Raw genomic sequence first — 27,283 nt, forward strand, 5'->3', positions numbered from 1 at the left:
ACAAGTTGGCCTAACCACAATTGTAATTAAAAGAGAACAATAATTTAATTTTAAACTAAGCATTTCTGTAGTGGAACAAGTTCTGGAAAAAGTGTGCCTCGATCACAGAGTTTCCTTTAGTTGTTTAGATTTTGTACAAAACTGTGCTTTGACACAATGATACTCTGAGGGGGCATCGAACACTTGCCAGCCTCAAGGAGTCCAGTTTTAGACACGCCATTGTGAAACAGCGCCCTCTAGAGTCTCTTTGAGGCAATTACTCCTCCCCCTCTCCATCAGCAGTACATGAACTTGAATTGGACTGTGAAGCCCATCTGCTCTCAATCACAACACGGGAACAGTGTGGGGTGGGAGGCTGGGAGACAATGTTTCTTGTTTCAGGGCACCCTTGGCATTTTATGAGGCAACAGACACAGGTGATGGTGCCAAGCAGGAACTGGAACAGTTTAGGGTTAATGGAAATCCCTCTAGTCGCAAGCAGCTGAAAATCATTTTTGGCTTGTGTGGAGGGAGACAGGGGTCCTACTCTTGAAACTCTTTACTCTGCTTTTGTGCAAATATAAAAACCCACTTACCCACTATATAAATGTGCATTTACAAAGACTTGTTTGCCATTTTTCAGTCCACGTGCATTGACAGGCAGAGTGTTTTCTGGCTCTGATGTTAAGATCACCAGCTGTGTCATCTATTGGCCCACTTAGTGCTGCATTTGGCTTTTGTTTGAATGTGACAACGGCTGCACTAAAGCATAAACTGCAAAAGCATAAATCCTAACCATTTGCTTGCTTAAACTCATTCATAAGCAGTAGAAATAATTGTAATTTTGAATGAAATACAACAAGGACATTACCCAGCCAGCTGATTGCTCACATTTTTATTTGAATGAACGACATATTGCAGGCCTCAGTCTGCATTGAGGCACAGACAGACTCCGCCTAGCACCCAATGTGAGATGTGTTTTGTGGTGAACAGGTCCGCTTCAAACACCAAACCTGCACCCATGGCATTCCTCCTCATAGATGTGGTGTACACTGGTGTCCGCAGTGTATTCTGTGGCACAAAACACACAAGATACACAGATAAGTGGATGAAACACTGTAAACACATGGAGCTGTGTGTATTCCTGTGCTGCCTGTGGTCCAGACCTTTAATTTGAGCCGCCGTGCCTCTATAGGGATGACTTGGAGAATGGGAAGTTCAACAATTAGAACTTTAGGATTGCTCTTTACCAGGCATGCCTTCTCAATATCCCAGTCTGCTCCCTCAAGATACAAGCCAGATACAAAGCAGCCTGCAGAAAACAGACTAGTTATCAGCATTTGCACCTTTATGTGGATTCATAACTAGTAATATGCAATCAAAGTTTATTTGGACGGTTATTCTGCACATGGTGAAGAGATCCATTACCTTGCCCAGGTCTGTCATTTACTTCCTCCTCATTATGGTACTTGGTCACCTGTGTGTAGAGTGTGGACCGATCCAGGGGCCAACCATTTCTTCTGCATGTGGCTTGGACAAGAGCAGTCAGGTAGGACTCAGGGATATGAAGTCCTGACAGCCACATGACCTTTGGCTCACCTTCATCCACCTAATGGGCACAAGAGACACAGGGAAAGACACATGCCATCAGATATACAGACCCTTCATGTTGGTGGATTGTGTCATGACAGTATATTTCAGATGACTGTTGTAAAGGAGGTTATCTGCTTCCTCACCCAGCAGCCATACTGATCATAGCGCCTCTTAAAATGAATCATCCAGTTGCCCAAAGACTTGAGAGTATCCGGTGCCAACTTCTTCCAAATTGCAGGGATGTGACCGTTGAAAAGTGCCCGAGCGATGTCATCCAGCTCACTGCTCATCCCCACCTCACCAGCCAAGGCCTGTGGCATACAGCAGAATGAGAACAGATCTAAAGACAGAGACGTGTGTTTTCCCAGTCAAACTTCCTCACCCTCTGCAGCTCAACCAGGGACTGCTGCATGCGGATTACTAATTTGTTGAAGCGTTCCAGTTCCTGAAGCAGAACCACTGATGTTGGGGAGATATTCGGTTCAAACTTCTTCTGAATGACTTCAAGGTCAAACAACTTAGGCAGCTTGCTCTGGATGTCCTGGGCCACCTGGCTGATGTATGCATCTCTAGTGATGCCCCCACCAGACTCACCTGTTGTATGACAAGTCAGAGTTAAAGCCAGTATGACAAAAGTGTTTTGCGGGAGATGTTGGATCACTGTCTTATGACTTTTTTACTGGTCCGGACAATTAACATGCAAGTGAGCTGGCATATGACTCATCAGTTATAATACCTGTCTGAGGCTGCAGCTCTATCAGATGAGTCCACATGTCTCTAGCTGCCTGTGTGTAGTATTCTATTGCAGCATTGGAATGAAGTCCCAGTACTTCTGGTGTGTTTGCCAGTGGCAGGTTCTCAATCTCATCTGTGACACACAATAGGGTTGTTAAAAATGTATGTGATGACAGAAATCGTGAACGCATTCTTACAGCAAGGAAAAATGGGCAAAAACTGACCGACATATGTCTCCTTGAGCCCACTGGGGGGAATCTTATAATCTACATCCTTGGTGTGGAAGAAGTGAAAGGGCTGGAATTTGTCAAAGAGGAAGTCTCCCAGGTACTCATCCATGTAGACATTCAGGATCCTGCGGTCAAAACTATCTATGGCTCGCCCACCATACATCACCTAGAAAAACACGTTAAGCTCAGCACAGCAGCTTACAGGACTGAGCTGGACAGAAAATAACATAGATATTCAATTTCAGAAAATGTAAGGAATTTGACCTAACCTCTCCAATAAGGTATTTAAGACTTCCCCACGGAATACTGCTGTCTCCCTGACTGTGAGCTTTGGTCAGGTAGGTATTCAGGATCTCCATGCAAACCTATTAAGGACAGATATATCATTTGGTGACTTAAATGTAAAGAAAAAGTTGCACAAAATTCCAATTTTCAAGTATAAATGATTCCGAAGTTACTCACAAAGAAGTCTGACTCGTTGAAGTCGTACGGGACGTTCCAGCCGATCTTGCCGTACTTGCGCCTCTCTTGTACCACAGCGTGGAAGAAGGCCAGTACATAGACCAGGCCGCGGAAGGCGGGGTGCGGACACGCCATCAAGCTCTCATGGGAGATTTTAGAGTATGTGGCTCTCATGTTCAGCTTGAGACCATTGGGAGGTTCCGTCACTACCTGCATAGTGATAATATGAGTTCATATGAATTTGCTTGCTTGTGATGGGATAAATTCTACCATTGATTTTAGGATATCAGATGATGATGCAAATTGTGGCAAATTATTGTTTCCTCTCCAAGTAAGTAAACTTAATTAAATGTAAAGGTCCCATAAGCCTGCATGTAAACACAGTAAAACGTTTTCAACCAGCTATTTCAGATATTAACATACAGCATAGGCATTCTTAAACATAATTGGAAGAATCTGTCGAAATCAAACTGCATCTCAGAGCCAAAGAACCCCACATCACCTACAAGAAAAAACTCAATAATTCAGTTTCACCTTTAGAGACTGTTGCAGTATACCGATGGGGAAGTCTTTGATGGGGTCGGTGGTGAGCCACAAGCGGAAGTTGGGGTTGGGTTTGGTGATTCTCTCGAGGGATTTCTCCAGGTCCTTCAGCCATTTCACCAGCAGGTGGCAGTTCTGTAGCATCAGCCAATGGCCACGGGACACGGCCTTCTCCAGCAGTTGCAATGCAACCTTTATCATGCATACAGGAGAATGACCCTCAATATTTATATTCAGAAACAATGCATGTGATTACTGTGCAATCCCTTTACACGTTAAAATCATACTTTCTGTAATTGTGATGATACAGTCTGCAATACCTTCTCTTGGCCTTGGCCCATAGCAAGGAAGTTGAATTTACTGCCTCCAAAGCCTGACCTCTCTGCCAGTTTCATGAGGTCACTAGCTGGGTCAGAGCCAGCGCTCAGAATGAAGATTATGGGGGAGTAAGGGCTGCTCTGATTATAAATGGCATCAAAGCTGATTCCTGGAGGCTGCACATATCTGTGTATCGCAGAAATCGGAAAACATGCACATTAAAGCCATCAACAAATAATGAAATGATGATGTTGTGTCAAACTAACCAGTAATAAATCTTTCAGTGCATAATGAAGACCAGATCAGACTTACTTCTCGCCCATGGTGAGAGTCACATAGTCAGTAACGGCTCTGTAGACTCTATCAAGACGGAAGCAGCGGAGCAAAAGCAGCTGCTGAAATGCTGAGAGATTCTCCTTGTAATTCATGGGGAAGGGAGCTTCTTCTGGGTTATCGAGGTCATACCACTGAGGACAGAAAGAGAAAGGGATACTCGATTGGAAACAGTCAAATAACTTTAGTAATGCTTGTCACTCTGTACACTTACAGCGTTCCAGTCACTGGAATTAGTCTCCACATCATCGGGCAGAGAACCAAAGAATTCTGGGAAGAGTTCTGCTAGTTTCACTATGTCCTCCCAGCTCTGGTCTGGAAGCCAAATACATGGCTTTTTGCGCTTGCTTTTTTCAAGGGATAGATTACCTTTTAAAGGAAGAGTCAGACATGTTTATATGGTGCAAGCACATGAGTCTGTGTTGTCTGTTATAAACTATGATGTACTGAACATTCTCAGGACTTCTGTTGAGATATTACCCTTAAGAAAGAAGTCCAATTCATCCTGAGGCGCCCTTCCCTCTGGCTGCTCAATCTTTATGGTCATGTTGAAGGAAAAGAGCAGCTTGTGTCTCTCAAACAGACCTAAGCATAAACACAGTATATCCAGGTTATAAAATGTACAAAATACGCATAAAAACTGTTCTCTCTATAACTATTCACTTTACCTGTGCATCCATAGTTGTAAACACTGAGTGTTAGAGTGTTAATGATGTTCATCAGCCTTTGGGACAGATTAGAGCTAGGCAAAGATTTATGCAGTGAAAAGTCAAAAACTTCCAGATAGGAGGCCAAAGAATACTGGTACATGCTGTTCACCAGGGCCATCTCTGTCAGAGCGAAGAACAAGATAGCCCCACGCTTGGCAGCAGGACGGTAGCCATCTCTGAGCTTATCAATGTCCACTGACGTCCTCTCTGCCAAACTAAGTTTCTCAAACACCTGATGATGACACAGTTAAATAAAGAAGAACATGTTTTAAGGACATCAGTAGCAAACAATCTAACAATCAAACAAACTGGTCACAGTTGTGTTCCTATGTGTATCAGACATTAGTTGTTGCTTTCTTTAGTACCAGTGCCATTATGAATATGAACATTTGTGCATCAACTCTAATTTGATATTTTCCTTGATTAGTGCTCTGAGATCTGGCTCTCGCTGGACTGACCTCACTAGCTTTGGACTTTGTTTCCTCCAGTGTGAGGATGAGTTCTGTGTTATCCAACATGTTGCCTGTAGATGTTGCCAGCTCCCTGAGCAGGGAGTCCTCAAGGTTCTTCAGCAGCTTCTTATTTTCACTTGTCTCCTGGATGAGACGTTCACGCTGCTCTTCTAGCTCTTTCTTCTCAAAGCCCACGATAACACTCAGCAGCTGCTCCTCCAGACCTTTGAGAGTCACTACCGGAAAACATACGGTAATGAACACAGAAAGACAAATTACTTAGTCGTACTTTTCAGATGTAAAAAAAGGTGAATCAGCCATAGCAAAGCCTCTTACCAGTGTAATTAATGACCATGGCTTTCCCAAACACAGAGGGGGAGTATTTAGGGTTGGCCAGCTTGGTGTTGAGGTAGAGTTTGAAGTTGGGATCATAGTCCACCTCCTTGTCTCCCAGCATGATGACCTGCCTGCCCTCTGCTCCTTTCACATTCTTTTCCAGGACATTGTCGATGACAGGATCAATGTACTCATCCACATCTTGGAAAAGAAATGGGAAGCCATACTTGATGGCCATCTCCAGCTGCTTGAGGAAATCTGGATCATTGAAAGATGAGATCTGGGGGGGAAATGACAATAGGGTCAGGACTACATGCCATGTCTCTCTCCGAGGTGCTGATTCCGGGGCTGTTAGCTGTCTGGGCTAGTTATTGTCACTTCTACCGTCTTAACTGCGTGTCTCACTTCTAGTCATAGGGCTCAGAGGCTTCACTATGAGACAGTGTTGTATGCTTTTCCCAGCTGTTGTCGTGTGCTCAATTAAGAGGTGAACATGTGTATTTGTATATTGTGAGCAGCTTTCTGCTTGGCAGTGGTAACCTAGTCTGCTTCAAAGTCTAGACAAGAAAATAAACTGAACAAATTGCAGAAAACTAAACTGAATTTAAACTAAGCTCATGTTTTCTTTCTCCACTTGAGTTTCTATCACGACACCAGACAAAACATGCAGGCAGAATATTTCTATTGTTTAAACGTGAAAGAAATAAGTCATTATTATGAACATATTTTTGTACCTTGAGGTTGTTTTTTTCCTCCTTCTTTTTAATCCAGTTGAGGGCTTGCTGTTGAGGGTCAATACACAAGGGGAAACGACTGGCTCTTGTTGTGAGGATTCCATTCTGCACTGACAGCTCATCTGGAGGCAAACCCTCTGAGCCCCATCTGTCACACAAGGTCTATTTAACACATACTAGTCTCCCCATATTCATGGTTAAGTCCAGGTAAAATACAGAAAACCCATTTTACCAGTAAGTCTCAAACACATGTGTTAGTAAGCATCTACTCTGCTGAAGTGTTGATCTCGTGCTGTATGAGATGCTGTTATTTGATACGGCAAATGCTACAATACATCGTCTTCAACAGAAAGCATAAGACTCAACAGAGGTTTATTGGCAACATAAAATATGGACTGTTTGGGATTAAGAGCAGAAACTCCCTCTCACCTGCTGATTTCCACCTCATCAGTCAGCAGATTCTCCAATTTGAAAGGCTGGCTCAAGGGGATGTCTCTTTCCAGCACATCCTTTACCCACAACTGGTACACCATCTCATTCCTGAAGTCCCAACTGAAGGCCCCCTCATAGCTCAGGAATGCAGCAGAGACAAGACAGTCACCCAGGAGACGCACTCGCCGTTGCTTTAACTCCTCCAAATCTAGTGTCCACCTAAGAGCGGGAGAAGAGGGAGTAGTGTTGAGAGATTGATGTAACATGAAAGGCATAAAGCATATAAACACATAGTTAAAATTATTATTGTGAATACTGTGACGACATCATATGTCCTCACCGCTCATTCTCAGAGCCTAGGCCAGAGATGAGTTTGTCAGCAGCTACCAGCCTCCTCTCCATCAGCTCCGCTTCTTCCTGTAATAGCTGTTTCTCCATTATGGCAGCTTCATACTTCTCCTTAAGGGCCTGGAACTCCTTCTGGATATCGCTGAGCTCATCCTGAATTTGCTTTAACTCCCGTTTACTCTGGAAGAAGTTCCTCTCTAGAAGTGCCACCTAGGATTAAGAATGATTGCTTATACAGACGGTTCATTATGCATTTCCTTTTATACAGCATGATGTGATGCGACTTATAGCTGTCCTATTACCTTCTTTCTCTTGGGTTTTATCTCCCTGGCAACGTCACAGTAACCCATGACAGCTTCCACAAACTTCAGCATTCCTGAGCCAGCTTTGCTGATTGCTTGCATCTCCTCAAAGCTGGTGTGGAGTTTTTTCAGGAAGCCTAGCCAGGCAAACAAAGTAGTAAGAGAAACAAACAGCTCTGAAATGCACGTCACCCTCACATAACTGGTATTACACTGGTACCTCTGACAGTTCTGATCTGGTCAGAAGTTATGGCATCGCAGTCCATCTCCGTTAGTGAGCGCAGGAAATTCGCCTCTGACATCATCCCCTTGGCTGACTGCCAACTGATCTCCTTGTTGCCACGCAGCACCAGGATGCACTCACACACCACCTGCACCTGTCTGGGTGGCTTGGCAAAGGATCTGTACAAAAGAGGAAACAACACTAAAATAATCCAAGTGAAATAATCCTATTCTGTTATGACAACCATATGTTTTGAGTCATTGTCTCCTTCATTCAGTCTCTTTAAAGGGTATCAGTGTGAGCATTGGTGTTGTAGATGAATGGGCTGTGCTTGCTGTTTCCCAGCTCAGCTTCTAACAAATGGTTTTTATTCATTCATTCCAATGCATCTGGCCATCATCACTAACTATTTCAGCAACAAAAACAGATGAGACGGAGTGTTTACCTTATCTCAGTGACATCAGATTTTTCCAGGTCTTGTAGGGCAATGTGGGCTGCCTCCAATGCTGGCAGAGCCTCAGCCAGGGAATCTTCAGCATCTTTCTTCTCAACAGCAATCACTTTGTTTTGCTCTTCAATCTCTTTGGCTTTGTTTTCGGCAAGATTCTTTTTTTCCTCAGCTAGAGGGGAAATATAGGTAATTCCTCTGCTGTTTTGTAAGTCTACGAAGTGTATGCTTTCATCAAAGATATGTAGGTCCTCACTGACCTAATGTGGTGTTTGTGCAGATCTCCTCCAGCAGAGCTTCACAGGCTGTGGACTTTCCTGCAAGGACCACTTTCTGCTCTGCCAGCTTGGTATTTAGCTCAGCCAGCTGTTCACTGGCCTCCCTCAGCTTATCCAAACCTCCCTCAAGACGCTTGCACTGACCTGGGGTTGGAGAGAACAAGGTTGTGCTCTCAAGAAACAAAACAGAACATTATGCTCTAGTCTATATGTTCACACCCAAACAATGCAAATCCGCCCGTGACACTATTCCAAACCCACAAAGGCACCAAATTAATTTGTATATACATGTTCCTTGTTCTCACCCAAAATATATTGGTCCTTCTCCTCCAAAAGGTTGGAATAGGTGTTAATAAAGTCCAAGTAGTTCTTTGGCGTGACATAGTTACTACGTCTGAGCTTCTGCTGGAACATTTTGCTGTACTCTCCCACAGAATTATGGACCATACATACGTGAGCGACCACTGCTGAAGAGTGTGTCTCGGTAATCATTGGGTTTTCACCTGTAAAATGAAACAGTGTGTTGAAAGTTACTTAAGAAAATATCATGAAACCTTACTTTACCAATCTGTAAAAACACGGCAGAAATTATGAACCACAGGATGATAAAATGAAAATGTGCAGCGGCCGGGACTTATTTAAGGTCTATAGCCCGGTGCCTTGGTCAAGGGCTTTGACAAAGAGCATGCATCTTTTCGTACTCAATGTATTTGAATATATTCATGTGTGTGATAACTGACCAAGGAAAGACTGAGCCACAGCATGTAATGCCTGTTGGGGCCATGGCAGGAACCAATCGATCCCAGTGTTGTTCACCAGTCCTGATAGAAAAAAATGCAGAGCTCAGAAAAATATAATTACTAATCAATTACTATAATTATTACAAAAAAATACTTTATAATACAACATTAACCTGGGAAGTTTCTGCAGCGTGTTCTAAGTGTGTCTCCCACTGGAGACATGCCTAAGACAATGTGTAGATTGTTGGCACTCTTGTTGACAAAGTACTCCCACACACTCTCTTTAGAATGACCTGCTCCCATCTTAATAGCCTCATCACGAAGCTGGTTAAGGATGGACTCTTTCTCATCATCAGGGAACAATGCCGGAACAATGCCTGTACAGCCAGAGACAACATACTGTACTTAGTAGTAGTAGTAACAGTGGAACATTTTAAAGACATATTTGTGGTGTGAGAGTCATATCCAACCTGAAGTGAGCATGTTGTTAATGAGCTCCAAGAAGCCTTCCTCAGCAATGTGAGCATCAGTGAAAAGAAACACTGTCTTTTTATTGTCAATGCCAAGCTTCAAGTACAGGGTTTTCAAGTCCTCGCGGAAATTTGATTCGCTGTATCCTCTGCTTAACGTGATTTCAAACACCTGTGGAAAACAGATCACTTAATAATATTTCCCCTTTAAAGTAGAGTAGTTAAGAAATAATGTTAGAAGTGACATTTTGCCATGCAATATGACAAGAAGTGGGCATTGTCTGCATTTGCATTGTTGTTTATCTGCTAATAAGGTGAAATATTTCCCGGGTGCACCAATAAATCAAAGCAAAAATAGGCTCAATGTTTTGATCATCATTATCACATATTATCATGTAGCTCAACATTATTACATATTTGGTATCTGGTGGTGAGGACATTAAAAAGCATATTTTCCCTGACTTAAGTGTAAAGCTGCATCTTTTTAAGCATTCTAAGCTTTATGTCTGGATCATTTGCCTTCATCCACACCTTGTACACACCTCACAGCCAGCAGTGAAGGCAGCGAGCTTTGTCAGAGACTGCTTGCCGGAACCACTCACACCAACAAGCAAGGCGTGGCCACGGTCAATGCGTATGATGCGATGCACCCGTGTTAGATGCTCCAGGGCGTCATCAAACAGCACTAGATTCATCCCTGATTTGTTCTCATTGTATTCCTCTAGAATTTCCTGCAGAGTGCAAAGACAAAAGAATCTGTCAAAACGTGTGCCACAATATGGAAATTAATATGTAAAAAAATGAATGACAACAACTGATGTACGTATATACTACTACTGTACATACCCATACACATGTGTACATTAATCATAACTCTGCAATACCTGAAACAGGGCTTTTGAAGCATCATAGTCCTGTATATCCTCATAGACCCTTGGTTCAGACTCATTAAGGGCGGTCCTGTAGTCTCCAAAAAGAATTGGGTCCCTCACGACTGCCTCCATGTCTGACTTGAAATGTTCATCAATCAGATTCTTTATATGGCCTTGAACCTAGTGGCAAAAACACATATGGTGTATTTTCATCAATATTAAATGTTAGTATACATTTGATTCTGAGCCTACATGTGTAAACATTGTATTACCAGGGCTTTGTCTGTTTCATCGATGAGTCTGTCATGGTAAACTCTCAGGCACTCATTCCTCCAAACACGCACAAACTTGGTAACCGTCAAAAACCTGCCAGATGAAAGTCTGGTTAAACAGATAAACAGAGGCATCTGAGAGAAAAGAAAATATTTCAATGAAGCAAATGTGCTGCATCAGACCTCTCAGGCGTGGTCAGGGTCAGCCCGTTGTAGACTCTTGACAAGTCCCTCAGGTTGAAAATGTAGTGGAACTTTGATGGAGTGGGTGGCAGATCTTTGGTGATGTTTTTGTGCAGTTCCAGTGTGCAGAACGTGACTTTATCACAAATCTTTTGAATGTCTTCCTCAAAAGTCTGAAATATTTCATTACACTTATTATTATTATTATCATTATTATTATTATTAATCATTCCAGGACCCATCATTAAATCGATTAAAACGCAACTATTAAAATAAAACGCAGACAAAGCTGACTAAATACACCACTGGACTAAAGTTGTTACTCACCTTTGTGTGACCTTTGATAATGGAAGCGTAGATAAGGTGGAGGGACTCTGCTGCAGGGAAGGGGATGTTGAAGACACTGAAGAGGGAGATGAAGCGAGGATCCACTTCATTCCTCCCACCTCCTGCCTTCCCCATGGCAGCAATAAAGCCCAGGTCTTTGAGGATTTTGTAATTAAGATCCTTTCCTCTATCATATATGCCTCCTCTGTCGAGTAACAGCTTCAGAAGAGCTATAGGTTGTTGTGTGCCGTAATCATCAACCTAAATGAGCAGATATAACAATACAAGTGAAACATATGAACAATGTCACCACAGTTATCATCGGTCATGATGAATGGACCTGGTTGAGAACAAGTAGCAGGTACCTTTGGCATGTTCAAGTCATCTATAAAGACCAAAAGTCTCTTCCCCATGGGTGGACCATAGATCTCTTTGGTCCTCTTCTCCACACTGGCCTCTAGATTCCTTTGCAGGTCCATTGAAGAAGTCCTGGATGAGAAGTTGATATCCAGAGTTATCTGGGAATAAAAGGGGAAACAATTATCTTTTTTGAAATATCAATAAATAGTTTGCACAGACAGTACTTGTTTGGACAGTAAACTCACAGTGGTATCTGCGTCGAGTCTCTTCAGGAAGTTCTGAGTGATGGCAGTTTTGGAGGTTCCAGATTCTCCAACCAGAACCACTGGTTGTTTTATCTTCACCATTTGCTCCAGCATCCAGCTGGTTCTCGTCGTGTCTATTGTTGGAACTACAGCAGAGATAAGATGACAAAATCTGGTTATCAAACTAATGATAAAAAGAAAGTCAATAGTATAATGTTTGTACAGGATAATCCCGTTGCCTCACAGCTCTCTAAATACACCTTTACCTAGAATATCAATGAACTTCATTTCTGGGTTGTGGACATATTCAGTGATCAAGGAATTCCAGGGAACCCACTTTTCTTGTGTTTCATCGAAATGGAAATCATACAGAGTCGGCAGATACCCTGTATAAATGTAGATATTTTGTTGTAAATAGTATCACATGAGAAGGTGTTAGCATTGTTTAAAGTAAATAAAGTTCATTTCAAAACCAGTGATTCCATTTTGTTTGTCTCTCACCTGGGATCTCACCAGGTCCAGCCATAGCTTTCTCGTCATACGCTACAGTTAAACAGGACCGTTTTTTAATGAACTCGTCAAATGCGATCCTGTCGCTGTCCAGCAATGTGGCCCCTAAAGAGCAGCATAGAGCCTCCAGGAAATAACACTCTAGGAGTTCAGGACCCTCAGTCACAGTGACGAGCAGGGCATCTAACATCAAGGACAGCTGAGTTACCTGAAGACATCAGCAAACATCGAGAATGAAGCCAAGAAGTGTTGATAGAGGACTATCCTATATAAGACACACTGTATTCATATTTGGTTATTACAAGTTACACAGGTATCCAAAAAATTATAGTCACTAGAGTATAATTAAGACTAAATTAGATTAACTAACCATGTTCAGATCAGTTTGAGGGACAATAGTCTTCAGTTTCTGCCCCCGTTTGCCATCAACAATACCATCCAGAATCATCTCAACAGTGCTGTGCACATATTTCTCAAAGAGCGTGTTCAGCACTTTTTGCTCCTGGACAAAAACAAAGTAAACATGTTATCAAATGATCAATTGTACCAACAGAGAAGAATTCTTCCATAGAGTAAATGTTTTTTTCTTATACCTTGAGAGGTCTGTTGCTAACCCATCTCTGCCAATATGGTCTGTACCCGAGGTTTTTGGGGTCAACAAAAACCATTCCACAGCGAGATACAGTAGCCGGGGAAGCATACTGCAGATCTCCAACCTGCAATACATAGTGCTGTTGACTTACAAAATGTTCCACAGACTAAAATTTAGACAATTAAAAGGGAATATACAGTATCTTGAGCACAGAGGCCTTAAAATTCAGACAAACCTCAAACAGTAAGGCACAGTGACCCTGAAGACGAATTCGTTCTCCATTGGCCAGAGTGAGGAGCTTGTTGTCATCCATCACTGAGTTCATATTCTCTACCCACAGAGCGTCAACATCTCCATCAAACAGAATGTACCTGTGAGATGAAGTTTATGTCTTTAAGCAGTATTTCTGTGTTTCCTGTACAAACAACACACTGCATACTTTATCTCTATATTAAATTTTTTTGGATGAAGTTAGCTACCCTCAACATTTATTACAGTCGTAGTAATAAGTTTTACAGTATTTGCCATCACAGGTATGTAATTTATGAAGAGATTTACAGTCTTGTTATATTTGAAATGATCTTAAACAATTTGTTACCTCCTCTCTTTTTTGTCAGTGGGCTTGTTGATATCGCGGAAAATAGTTGACAAGATCCCATCAGACCAGTCTCGAGTGTCCGGGTCCAGAATACCATAGAGTTCGATGACACTTATGGCTTTAGGGTTCAGGGGGTACAGCTTGGTCAACAAACCCAATCTGGTGATGCAAGTATAAAATAACAGTTACCATGACCTCCTCAAAGGATCAGTGCCAAGGTGTGAGGTTAGGTGATGTAAACGGAAACTGACTTGGTCTGAGCATGACATAATGTGCTGATCACAACTGATTTCCCTCCACCCGTGGGGCCCACCACCATAGTAGTGTGTCTGGTCATCATTGTCTCATACATCTGAACCACTTTATCCACCTGCAAACCAGAAAAGGTATGTGGTAAATAAACTCACAGAGTCTCAGTTGCTTGAAATACAGAAGTACATGTTGCTACTTAAGGCACAGTGTTGACAGGTTAGATACCTGGTCAGGTAGTATGATGTATTTGTTCTCTTGCAGGGTCTGCTCCACAGCATCGTTAAAGCTAGGATAGTGAACACGAGGGCAGTCCAGCCCAGGGAACAGGTCTAAGATCAGCCCAAGGAACAGAGGCACATCCTCAAACACAAACTTAGGCAGGTTCATGTCCCTGAGGGCACGCATCAACACCACATCCTGTGAAGAAAAGGACATTATTGTAATCATTTATCAATCAATCCCTTAATTCTATGATGAATACAAAAGCACATATTGCATGAAGCACATAAGAATGAAATGTGTAAGTTGCTCAAGTTTCCAAATAACACTGTGGTCTCTACCTCACTGAGGTCTGGGGAGCCTCTTTTCAGCTCTCCTGCCATCACCAGGACAGATTTTAGGGCTCGCAGGCCAAAGTCATAATGGGACTGCTTGGAGAGCTGCTCACGTGCCAGCTTATACAGGACCGTCATCTTCTTTGCCAATACCTGTATGAAACAAAGTACAGATAGAATCCTTGCAATAACTGGCATATGTATGTAAAAAGTGTGTTTGTGTGTAGATGAGAGAGAGAGAGAGAGAGAGAGAGAGAGAGAGAGAGAGAGAGAGAGAGAGAGAGAGAGAGTCAGTCACCTTGGCCATTAGGAAGCCCTCAGAGAAGAGCATGATCTCACAAATCTGCTGCAGGTCAGGCACAATGACAACCACAGGCCTAAACAGGGCTTTGACTGATTCTGGCAGCTCTGTACGTCCTGCGTAACCTGGGTTCATAGTGATGAAAATCCCCATGCGGTCATCCATGCTGATATCCTGGCCTTCAAACTGATGTGCATGATGAAAAGAACATGGTTGGGTGAAATTCAGCCTAAATGCTAAGAAAGTAAGTCTTGAGATTGCTCATGATATAACATAAAAAGTGAAATATTTTGGCATTCACCAGTTCTGCTTGCAACAGACTTACTTTAAACCGTTTAAGATGCAGAATGAGAGCATTGCGGATTGTCTGGATTTGGGATGAGATTACTGACAGTACAGAGGCATCAATGCGGTTGAACTCATCAAAACATCCCCAGGCACCACACTGGGCAAGGCCAGAGAGGATCTTCCCTACAGCCTGTGTGACAGGAGGAACAGGGAAGGAATTCAAGGTTTTAAGGTCTGTACATATACAGTATATACATAAAGGGTCAGTGTAACAGCAGTTAGTACTGATGAGTCTCTCACCATGTAGTCCATGCCCTCGCCACAGTTTGTGACCACACAAAGTAGACCTAAAGCCTTAGCCAGGTCTTTTGTGGACTCTGTCTTTCCTGTACCAGCTGGTCCAGCAGGAGCTCCACCGAGGTACATTGACAGGGCCTGCATCACAAATACAAAATCCCCACACAGATATACACAATTAGACAAACTTTATGTGAACAGAACTAGATCACACAATAGTTCACATGTGCCCAATTAAGTGTTTTAGGAATCTGGTTTGTTGATAAAACTCTACAGAGCGTTTCCAAACCTGTGTTAAGGTGAGATAGATGCGATCAGTCAGTGGGGTTATCACCAGTCGACCATTTAACCCCATGTATTCATATCCATAGGAGAAAGTAGCACTGCACTGATGCACAAACAGATCGTCCTGTTCACGGAGCCAGTAGAACCTTAGCTGGCTTTCCCACTCAAATTCACGGGCATCCATAATACTGGAGGGAGATAAGAGAAGTGAAACAGTGAAAGTTGTAGATGTGCAGCAAAATAAAATAAAAGTAGTACTTGTACAATTTACCTGTTCATGACAAAGTTGTCAACAATGTCTCTTGCATGAACGTCGATAATAAGTACAGTGTTTATCTTCCGTCTGTCATTTTTCTTCATAGGTTGGGTAATGCGCGTTACCAGCTCGTCAATCTGCTTGTGCATTTTCTCTGCATAGTTCTTAAGTGCGTGTTTATCCCCTTTCTTCACTTCGTCAAAGACATTCTCCACCTCCCAAGTCCACCACACCTGATTCGCAGCCAGCACCACCATGCCCTGGTACAGCAACATCCAATCCACCCTGAGAGAGACATGGGAATATCAGGTCAATCCTGTTCCATTGTAGCTCACTGGGAGGGATAAAATTCCATACACACATACCTGTTCATATTGTCACAGTAGTAGAAGATGGCTTCCTTTGTGATGAGCCTATTGGTCCTTCGCATTTCCAACAATACTCCTGTCATCCATTCCTCTACTCTACCCTCTGCTGTGATTGGCTTCCTCAGCTCCATCACCTCACCCTCTGAAGACACCATGGCTCCTGCTACTGTCTCACCATTGATGTCCACATCAAACCTCAAAGATGCTATGTTGTCATACATCTTAGGGGGAAGAATTAAAATAGAGGATTAAAAAAACATTTCAAACATATTTATTGTTGCAGATGCACACGTGCATGCATGCACACACCACACACAGACTCAAACACATTCAATGCCAATCTCAACAATAAACAGTATTCATCTTCATCCCTACTTTCAAGACACTTATCTCATGTCCTGTCCCTTCTGTCCACTCTCCAATAGCTTACCTTAATCATGTGCTCCTGGACACAGGTAGGGTCACTACTTCCCAGAATGCTGAGCAGTTCATCATCAGAAATAAAGAAAAAGCGAGGAAAAGCATTCCGCTTGGAGTCCAGGTAGTTAATAAGACTCTTTTGGCACTTTTCTAGGCCATCGCTCAGACCCTGCAGGTCTGTTAGTCGGTTGGGAACCAGACAACACTGCTTGATTTTTGGGCTCCAAACAGTGTCACTCATTATCTGCACAAACAATAGAGATGATGATATTTCGAATATCTGATAACATTTTATTTTACTTCCATCAAATTAATATTACAGCAGTTATGCTCACTTTTTTAAACATTACGTCAAGGTTATCAAATTTCTTGGCTTCCTCAGGTAGCTGTGATCTGATGTCTCCACCAATGAATATGCTCTCCAGGTACATCCACTTTCGTTGTACCAGCATCCATACCTGTGTGCAAAATATATTCTCAAAAGAGATAAGACATCCAGCTACAGTATGGGGCTATGGTGTAATGGGGGGCTTAAGCCCCTCTAACTCACCTCTATGGTCTCACTGATAAGAGAAAGATCTTTCTCCCATTGCTGAATGGTGCCAAGGAAAGGTCCAACAAAACGGCTGCCTGCCATACTCTGGAGATTCATGGCATCATTGTCCAGACTGAGTAGGATCTCATCCACTGTCCCCAAGATAGTGCCACGTTCCTGGGAGCCTTTAAAATAGGGCTGCACGCTGAACATCATGTTTACCCAGGTGTCCACTATCTCCTTCACTCCCTGGAAACCCATGCACAAACACATAAAACACAAAATCACACACTCGTGTAAAGAAAATCATTATTTCTGGTATATCATTTTGCAATAGGAAAACTATTTGCAACTTCACTAGCATGTAGATGCATTTGTATCTTAACCTTATTCTAGGGAAGGAGAGAAATAACTTAAGAAGACGGAAAGCTTGCCTTCTCAATACTGAGCTCTTTTACAGCAGAGGTAACAATGTCACCAATGACATTTCCATATTTGTGCAGCTCCATGGCAAACATATTCTCCAGAGTGAATGTGGTGGGGTTCATCTCAAAGCTTGTGCCAGTCCTTTCCATCAGTTCCTTCCAGTGTCTGTGGGCCAAAATAGCAAAAGACATGTCAGTTTTATGTTGATGTTTCTTATGGATGTCACATATATTATGACCCATTCTGGTCTGCTATTGGTATGCACTTTGCCACATCTATTCCAGCCAAACTCTGGTGTTAATCTTCTGACTGACCTTTCTCTGAGGGCCTCATTCTTCAGGTCCAGCAGAAGAGGCAGAGACTCTTTGAACTCCTTCATGCGTCCGTCAAGAAAGAAGGCCACAGGCAGTGCACGCACGCCTTTGGGCAGTTGTCTCATTGTCTTAATGAAACCTTCGACACCATCCTGTAGCAGCTGGATGTTTAAATCCACCCACAGGGTTTGAGACCAGGCTGTCTTTGCATCCTGGAAGATGGAAGATTATGATGATGATGAACGTTAATCCACATTGAGGTGTCCAAATACCAGCAAGTTATTATCGCTAAGAATATATGATATATTATATGATATATTATATTACTAATGGCAAAACTGTAAAACAAATGTGGTACAGCAAATGAGCAAATGAGAATCAATGCCTCACTGTCAATTGGAGTCACATTTGTGTTGTGACAATATTTCATTTAAACAGAAACTAAATGATCAGAAGCTAGTAGTTTCCATGGAGATAATATAAATTCTTCTTGGCTACTATGTCTGACCTTTTGAGATTTATAGACATCAAAGATCTGTCTCAGTCCCTTCATGTCCTTGTGAATACTGAGCAGCTCTGGGTACACAGTAATTGGCAAGTCAAACAGCTTCTCAGCATTGGCTAGCTCCTGCCGTCCTGCCTCTATCTTGGTAAGCTCTGCCTCATAAATTCCCATAATACGGAGTCCTGTACAGAGAAGACAAGTACTGAGTCATTTCAACACCTTCCATATCATCATTGTGGGCACTACAGCTAAAGACAGAGTTTGAGTTCATATGTACCTTCCTCCAAATCATCTCCCACAGCTCCAGGTCCATGCATGTTGAAGCTCTCAGCAAATATGGACAACTCCAATTTAAATTCTTCAATCTTCTCATTTGTAGTCTGTAAAATATGGAGGGAGAATATGTCATTATTTTATGCCATATCTTGTCATTAAGACGACAAGATTCATTTTATGTTGACAGGATTCCTTTCATATTGGCGACATGATCAAAATTCGAATGTCTTATTATTGGATTTTTGTGGCCTGGCCTGACCAAGAACTCCAGCTTTGAATTAGTTCTTTCTTAGTTTTCATGTCGAGTATATCTATTAACAAATGTGCTATTTATTTTCTGTGTCAACAGGTTGTGTGGGAACACAAGCCACAATTCCTGACCTCAGTAAACGATTCTTTGACTGGTCCCAGACTGCGATCCACTTGTCTAGATTCTACAAACAGGTCACTCCACATCTGGTCAATACTGGCCACTAGCTCAAGCTCATCCTGTCCCACCTGCACAAAGGAAACAGAGCATAAGCAGTTCAACAAGGGAGGAAATGGATTCTAATATATCTAATTCACCCTGCTACTTAAATCATATTACCTCCACTTTGTACATGGCCAGTGTTCTGTATCTTTCCTGGATGTCTGTGTACCTTAACTCCACATCTAGAGTCATGTCCCTGATGTCTGATATTGTGCCAAGGACAAAGGTTAAGTCTTCAAAAGTGTTAGGATTCTGCTTCAAGTTCTTAGAGAGTTCCTGTGGCATAAAAATAAAAATACACATAAAGTATGACCACAAAATTACAGTTAATTAGCCATACTGAGTATAAATATGTATATTAAGTACCACAATGTCATCTCTCAAGCTGAAGAGATCCTCTCTGGCAGACTTGTTGAGCAGGCTACCTAGTGAACAGATCCATGCCACAGCAGTCTCCCTCACTGTGATAGCCAAAGGTTCCAGGTTTAGATGGATGATGTGCTCATTCTTCATCAGAGGCTCCAGCACTACCTGCTGTCTGATGCCGGCATAGAACTGCAGCTTATCATCATACATAACACAGGATGGTTTTCTTGCAGCAAACTTTTCATTGACAATAGCTGTGTTCTTTTCCCAAAGAGGCCGATAGCGCTTCCAGTGGTTGAGGTGGCGATCCAAGGTGATCAACAGCTGCTGGATGTTTTGGGACACCGTAATACCGAGCTCGTTTATGTGAGGGTGCTGGCACACATCACTGTAGAAGCTGAATATCACCAATTCTTCTTCACCACCTGCACGTTGAGGAGGGCACTCAATGCAGGTCCTGTGTAGCCATCTCACAAATTGCTAGAGAACAGAAGGGGGGGGGGGGAATTAACTCATATTGGCATATCTCATATTGCTTTAGAAATAAAATTAAGTAATGAAGATCCCACCTTGGTGCTTTCTACACAGCCTCTGACACACTGCATGATGAGGCTGCAGACCTCTTTGCTCCGTGGTTGTAACACAATCTTAGGGGCGGACAGGATTGCCTCAATTTGGAATAGAGGCTTCTTTCCCATCAGAGCTGTGTTGAAGGCCTGAATGTTCCTAAATGTAACACAGGCTGAGTGTGTTACTGTACTGTGCGAGCGCCTTCACCTGCTAAAAGTTAACATCTGTGACAGTTTTCTGAAATTACCTTAGCACCATCTTTATGAGGGAGTCAAACACCTTGCGTTCCCAGCAGGCATAATACCGTTCCATGGAACTGGCTTTTCCGCTGCTGGTTTGCATGACTAAATGCTCTGTCATGGTGAGGAGAGGCCCAATGTCAGAGTATTTCTGAGCAAGCAAATTCACATTGGTAGCCCGCTCTCGCTCAATAACCTCACAGAACTCCTTCACACCTTGAAAGAACAATGCCAAGAAGTAGATACAAATTAAAATGTCACTCCATATATAAATAAACTATATCTCTCTATTAGTTTTACCTGGCAAGTCATTTAATTTATCTGGAGTTGGAAATTTAAATAAGTTAGCCATCACCAAGGACTGCAACTTGGAATCAATGTCATTCTCATTATTGAGAATCTGATTGACAATTGACTCAAACTTTGAGAGAGCTTCAGTGGCTTGGCTGATAAACTGGGAGATACCTAAAACCAAGAAGATCAGAAGAGAGATTGGTTTTCACTTTGACAAGCAAAATTAATCTCATTGATGACAAGAATGCACAGATAAAATGTGTGTATGCAACATACCCAAGGAGTTCCAGAAGAGTTTGCACCCAAAACGCATTTTTTCCTCGACCTCTTTGACATGTCTAGCCAACATGATGAACTTTGCGTCATCTAGGCTGTCCATTACGGTTTGGTAGCGGTTGACAAGGTTGCTCAGATTGTCAACATATCTAAAAGCAATGTTTCAAACAGGTCAGGTCAGAGTATGCAATTATTTCTGGCTGAGGCTTTGTATTCAAATAGTGACATAGTGAGTCAGGCAATAGTGAGAAGTATCACCTGATGAATTTGTGCTCCTGTAGAGCAACATTTTGAACAAGATCAGGTGTAGAGTAGCCCAATAACTCAAGCTTCTTTGTCTCATCAATGATTTCCCTAATCTCTGGAGCAAAGTTTACAATGTATCGTGTATTCCTCTCCAAGTTGCACTGAGTTGTTGAGGTCACCTTAAAATCACACCAAATTAGAGAAGAATTAAAGAAAATGTAAGCTTTATTTCACACACATTATTGACTGAGAGATTATTAATGTTTCATTAATGACATGGAGTTACATACCATATCAGGTTGCCCTTGGTTTTCGGTGGTTGTCATATCCAGCAACGTTCTTTTCATTAGCAATGGCAAATTCATTTCTGTGTCACTTTGCCAATGCTCATACTTCAAAATTTCATAGTGCCTCATTCGCGTTGCCACCTCTGTGTATTTGGTTTTGGCCTGAGCAGAATACAGCAAAGCATGAGAGTTTCCAATTCCATTTTTGTTGCTTAACAGCTCGCTATTCCCTGACTTATATGGCTGTTCAAAAGCAAAATAACTGCTCTTACCACTTTGCCCAGCTCACTCTCCAGCATCTCCGGCACTTCCAGCAAGGGAAGGATGGTGACTTTGATGTGTTTGAGAAGAGATCGCACCCAGCAGATGGCTCCTGCCACAGGAGGCTCAAACCTACATTGTGGTGGGTTGTCCTTATTTGCCTCAAACATCCCATTTATGACATCCACCTACACCAAAAGATGAGTCATTTCTAAAACCAGAACCTACTTGCCTATGTGACAGAACATACAATGATGATGATGATGACCTTTCTGTTTTTACTGATATATTACATTTCCAGGAGTTGTATTTTTGATTCATGATTAGTCATAGTCAATAGTAATTTTCATGTTTTTACGAATCCTCAACCTCGCTGAGATAAAAAGTCACTGCTCATACCTCTTTGCAATACTGAGTCAAGATGTTGTTTAGCTTTTTCATCAAGTGGTTGCTGATGGCCTCTCGAGTGTGGATGTGTTTAAATTTCAGGAACATGTCAAACTCTGCAGCTGCAGATCGCAGTGTTTTGGAAGAATGGTCAATGAAGTTGATGGCCTCTCCTTCAATAGCCTGGGAAGGCAAATGGCAAGACACATATATACGTAAGCATACACATCCGAATATAGATATATAGTTGGTGTATACGCTAAACTAAACACACCTGAACAGTAGTGTTGAAGTCTTGCATGATCATTTTCCAGCTGCTCATCTTACAAATGCTGAAGGGATCAAAATCAACCCCCTCAATGGGCAACACGAGGCTATCCACCCTGTGCAGCACCTCGTCAATGCGTTTGGGGTCACCTGTCACAGTTCTCAGCTCTGGGCCAAAAATGTTATGGAATTCCTCCAAAATCTGCATAATGTAAAGGCAGGGGATGTCTGTGAGCAAAGGTTCTCCTATGATGTTTAAACAAATACTATATACACAGTATCACAGTCATCCTTGAAGAGGTCAGAATGTCTAAGGGTTCCTCCTCACTGACCTGTAAGACAGTGTACAAGTCCTGGCAGATGGAAGCCATGTAGTCACTTTTCTCAAATAGCCTCTTGCGGTCAAATTCCCAGCGTGGATCCCTGCCTGCTTCTTCAATCTCGGCACGCACCTTAAAATAAGATGACTTCCACAGGTCCAGAACCTGCTTTGCATCTTGCACCATGGGTTTGGCCACATCCTTCTTACTGCTGTAAAAGGACATAGCAAAGTCACATTGAAACAACAAAATAACTTCTAATATAACATCTAAATAAAGGCTATTGAAAAATGTATAGCTGAATTCAAAATGTCTCGAGGATGTCAAGTTCAAATTGAAAGGTATGTGAAAATTTTATTTCACATACTTGAAGAGTGTGTGGACATCAACTATTTGAGCAACACGCTCGCGTAGCTGCCAGGCAATACGCTCCATTAGAGGCACCATACGCTCATATGTGTTGTAATGGCTTGAGATTATCCAGACAATATGCAGGCTGCTCATCAGGCAAGGGATCGTTTCCAGGATCATAGCAAAGTTTGCTCCAGCAGCCAGGTCCTACAATGGGATAACAGAATAGTTATCAAATAATCGATGATTATAACTCTAACTCTAGTCTTAATGAATATTTCAACCAGCACCTGAATTTGGAAGTATAGTATTAAAATGTACTGATATTTTTGTAAAAAGTATATTATAAGTAGTAAATATCATGCATAATACAAAAAATATACACAAATATTATACAGAATATATCATAAAACAATATTTTCGTTATTTTGATTAAATAAAATGATTAGCACAATAATTTTGTAGGCACCAAATGTTGAGGCAAAGGCAAATGAGCCAGAAAATGTACTTTGACCACTGTAAATGGAGCACCAAGAATGTAAAGGTAAAGGATATTCAGTTATGGCCCATTTATTTCAAAAAATGAAAAAGCATTGCATAGGAATGTTGGACACTGCACTGACTCACCTTGAAGTGCCTCTCCAGTGTGCTGAGGAAGAGGAAATTATCTTCTGCCTCCACGTGGTATTTAGTAAGTTCACCAATAGTCCCTTCGAGGGTCTGAACCGTGACAGCATCTGCTTTAGTCATCACGTCCATGATCTTCTTTACCACAGACTGTTTAAGTTGCTCACTCAAAGCACTCAGGATGGCAGTGCGCTCCTGCCAAAACTCTATCTCAGCCAAAGGGCCGGGACCCTAGAAAGCAACGTGAATGCTTTACAGTTATTAACTTGCATATTTTATATGGCAAAATTCAACATAAAATATGTTCATGTGCTTTTCTAGATTCTAGCTGACACTTGATTGTTGGGTTTAAAGTCAAACCTCAAACATGAGCACAAGCTCTACAACTGCTGGTAGAACAATGGAAAAAATACAGAATGACAAACCTGTGGCTTTTTATTTAGCTGCTCCTCCATAACAATAGTAATCTGAGTCTGCCAGTTCATCCCACACTGTTCCAGGTTCTCCACCATTCCCGGAGTGGCCAGCAAAGCAGTCACATCTGGCTCTAAATCAAGCTCGGGCATGTTCAGTTTAATGCCATCTGTAATGAAGACACTTTCATTTTAAACATTTACGTCTATATAAGTATGTACAGTATATTAGAGATTTGTTAGATTCAAGTTAAGCTGTTTAGCAAATACAATCCCTAGATTGTTTTGGAGGAACACATCAATTCAGACAGATTCTGAAATGTTTCTGGCTACTAAACAACATTGTTCACAGCAGCTTACACAAAATACAGTAGGTTTGTGTCATGGTAGGGAAAGCTCGGATCTCGTATCTTTGTCCCGCATTTATGGTTTCTGATGATTATATCTGAATGCATATGTATTCATTTTCACCTGTGTCACCTTTATTAAGTTAATATTAATGTAACTACATTAATATTAACTTATGGAATAAGGTAAACCAGCCAACACAATAAAATAAAAAACAACCTTGAAGATGAAGTTGTGTCAGCGTTGCGTTGATGACAGCCAGAAACTTCAGAGCACTGTTGAGGAAGTCATCACGAAGCATGAGCTGCTGTTTAGGCTTCTCCCCCTGAGAGGACTCGTCTCCAGTTTCATAACCTCCACCAGTAATTCTCATCTGACTGGCAGACAACATAGGCAAGAACGCCTGACAAGAGACACGGTAGACACACATGAGCACTTTGTAATAATAATCCAGAGAACTAAAACACTTAGCTGTAGATGTTTGCTCTTGACCATCATCCTTCATTGGCTTCTGAAAATGTTGTTGTGTTTTGTGGTGGTCTCAATATTCACTTTCACATTTTCAGAAACGTGTTTTTGTAACGCACATAGGTGAGCTCCTCTGTCAGCAGAACCAGAGGGTTGCCATTCATCCGGCCAAACGTCAATGAACTGGTCATCACGTAATGGGCCTCGTCCATGTCAACAGGTTCAACAATGATATCTACATGAAAAAACAAACAAATAAAAGCCTCTTGGTTAATCAGATGATAGACATGTGGTTTGATTTCATCCTGCTTTACTATAATAATCATATCATCTCACCCTTTTTGTTTCTGATGAAGTAGACAAGATTGACCAGACCAGATTCCACAAATCTCTGTGGCATATCATTAACTGCGACATGAAGTTTAAGGTTATAAACGACTTGAACTTCAGTCCTCTGGAAAAAGAAAACATAATGTAGGTCAAGTTATCGAGCAGTACACTTACCTGAAGCTTTAGCCTGACCAATTTTCATATCCATATCCAAGGACAGTAAATAAGACGAGGTTAAAATAACAATTCATCTCACTGTGTTGGAAACTTGCTCATTTTTCTCCTCTGAGTCCGAGGTCGTCTCAGCTCCAGTAGTTTGTTTACAGGAGCCTTCATCAGGATCCAATGAGTCTTTCTCTTTCCTTGTTTCTAAAGGTTTAAAAGTAGCAAAAAATGAGGACTCTATGATCCTCCATTTAGTCCTCTCCAAGTGAACAGAAATGACTGTGGAACATTTGTCCCTAACTTGTACTGATCTGTCTGACCTGATCTGACCTGCCAAGATCATTTCTGACTTGTTAAATTTAATTAAACATAATATTCAGCTCATTTCTCACAGTGTTTGGTGTTGCAAACAACGTCATGATTGATCAACTCTGGCCAGTGCTCCAGATGAATCAATTGCAGTTCTTCCAATGCAATTTTCGCCCAGAACTGCAGTGGCATCCATAATAACAAAGTGGCTACAGCACAAGTCTATCTTTCTTTTCAAAATAAGGCAAAGGCTCCAAAAAATACACATATATTATTAGAAGAAATCACATCACCTAATTTAATAAGATGTGAGAGTACATTTCCTCAATAATTAGTATTAATAGTGAACTAATAGCAATCATGTGCAGGTTTCAGAATTTTGCCAATTGGAGGAGTTTAAGGCCACAACAGTAATAACACAATAATTGTAAATGTGTGAGTGTAAAACCGAATGGTGTTCTAATGGAAGAAGGAAGAATTCCTACATGCAAAGGTACCTCGCCCGTTGACAGCTGGGATTGGACCCTAAGACCCACTCTTGGATAAGCGGTGATAGATAATGGATGGAAAAGGATGCAAAGTGTCTACTTTTTGCATGCCATTTAATTTCATTTTCTGCACAGGAGCCAGGTTAAAAAATAACCGAACACTGCCCCCTATAGGCATTATGCCACATTTCAGGTAGTCTAGATAGCAGGAGCTACGAATAAGTTTCAGCATAGTTTTCTATGTGATAGAAAAAAGCTTAAAGATAAACACAAGATGAAAGTAGTCTCTCATTATTACACACACACACACACACTCGCACTGAGGGGCAGACGGTGCAACAATACCTACCGACTGGAGCATCAAAGTCAATTTCTTCTTCTCTCACACTTTTGAAAAACACCATGCATGACGGCGAGTCTTCCTCAGACATGTCGTTCAAGTAGCGGAGGATCTTCTCTTCTTCCTCTCCGTCCGCCCGACTGAGCAGCTCGTCGAAGCTGCTAGGGTCCGGTAGGTTGAAGGAGACGCAGACCCGCTCACGGATCCACTCGATTCGTAAGTCGTCGTACATGATATTGTTTAACGACCATTAGCAAAAACAAAGAATGGGGAACATGTATTCTCACGCTAACCTGGTTGTTATTAGTCGCCGTCGTCAGATTTGTTATATTTTACTTCTACTACTCATGTTGCGCGGAAGTTTGGTTGTATTCTATCACTATGGTAACCATCAGCGCGTGCGGAAGGACAGCCCGCCAGTTGACAGTGAGCTCATTAATATTCATGAGTTGTTATATCCTGTAGCCAATAAGCGCGAACCTTACCGGAAATGGAAACTATCGAATACTGAGTGTTGGCCTCATTTATGTTATGTAATGTAGACATTAACAGTTAAATCAATTCATTAATTGCAAAGTGCTTGAATACCGAAGTGAGTCGCATGAAGCACATTGTCATAATCAGAATGAGTTAAAATTAATGAAAGCTTAAAGCAATACATATATTTAAATTGTTTCTGGAACTAAAGTTTTAATGCCGAGTCTGTCGTCCCTTCTCTTCTGGGGACCTTCTCTTATTCTATGTGGAAATTTCTTAT

At 41.9% G+C, this 27,283-nt stretch overlaps 1 protein-coding gene across 1 annotated transcript; it reads right to left on the minus strand.

The window, feature by feature from the left end:
- Positions 1-903: 903 nt before the first annotated feature.
- Positions 904-26,758, minus strand: dnah10 (dynein axonemal heavy chain 10). The gene is made up of 78 exons (XM_076150728.1): positions 26,536-26,758; positions 25,481-25,593; positions 25,231-25,348; positions 25,014-25,129; positions 24,646-24,829; positions 24,091-24,248; positions 23,666-23,896; positions 23,055-23,245; positions 22,700-22,898; positions 22,375-22,569; positions 22,113-22,283; positions 21,725-21,901; positions 21,456-21,614; positions 21,178-21,326; positions 20,920-21,068; positions 20,650-20,814; positions 20,358-20,565; positions 20,110-20,266; positions 19,541-20,020; positions 19,292-19,450; positions 19,084-19,200; positions 18,704-18,806; positions 18,430-18,608; positions 17,922-18,133; positions 17,616-17,772; positions 17,197-17,430; positions 16,982-17,104; positions 16,657-16,890; positions 16,224-16,447; positions 15,874-16,143; positions 15,607-15,790; positions 15,321-15,455; positions 15,058-15,210; positions 14,730-14,918; positions 14,438-14,584; positions 14,103-14,294; positions 13,877-13,995; positions 13,626-13,784; positions 13,263-13,398; positions 13,029-13,151; positions 12,806-12,937; positions 12,427-12,643; positions 12,192-12,311; positions 11,926-12,071; positions 11,686-11,838; positions 11,321-11,581; positions 10,994-11,166; positions 10,811-10,904; positions 10,551-10,718; positions 10,209-10,397; positions 9,667-9,838; positions 9,370-9,573; positions 9,197-9,277; positions 8,762-8,959; positions 8,439-8,600; positions 8,176-8,350; positions 7,728-7,909; positions 7,508-7,644; positions 7,198-7,415; positions 6,855-7,076; positions 6,426-6,573; positions 5,692-5,971; positions 5,362-5,591; positions 4,862-5,135; positions 4,674-4,778; positions 4,408-4,562; positions 4,173-4,327; positions 3,863-4,046; positions 3,534-3,734; positions 3,000-3,209; positions 2,807-2,902; positions 2,532-2,703; positions 2,309-2,440; positions 1,955-2,166; positions 1,716-1,883; positions 1,408-1,588; positions 1,146-1,291; positions 904-1,050 (listed from the first exon to the last, which is right to left on the minus strand). The coding sequence occupies exons 1-78, from the start codon at positions 26,756-26,758 to the stop codon at positions 904-906; spliced, it is 13,692 nt and encodes a 4,563-aa protein (XP_076006843.1).
- Between the last annotated feature and the right edge of the window lie 525 nt (positions 26,759-27,283).

This window comes from Genypterus blacodes, unplaced genomic scaffold (assembly GCF_046128005.1).
Source record: "Genypterus blacodes isolate CSIRO-AG114 ecotype Tasmania unplaced genomic scaffold, CSIRO-AGI_Gbla_v1 ptg000053l_1, whole genome shotgun sequence".
In the NCBI taxonomy this organism is placed as follows: Eukaryota; Metazoa; Chordata; class Actinopteri; order Ophidiiformes; family Ophidiidae; genus Genypterus; species Genypterus blacodes.

Excerpts from the sequence above, each read along its gene's own strand:
- dnah10 (XM_076150728.1), bottom strand. The coding sequence starts at position 26,758 with ATGTACGACGACTTACGAATCGAGTGGATCCGTGAGCGGGTCTGCGTC. Across the intron at positions 10,719-10,810 it reads ATGAAACAGACAAAGCCCTG|GTTCAAGGCCATATAAAGAA; the intron begins GTAATACAATGT and ends TTTTGCCACTAG. Across the intron at positions 2,167-2,308 it reads AGAGCTGCAGCCTCAGACAG|GTGAGTCTGGTGGGGGCATC; the intron begins GTATTATAACTG and ends GTCATACAACAG.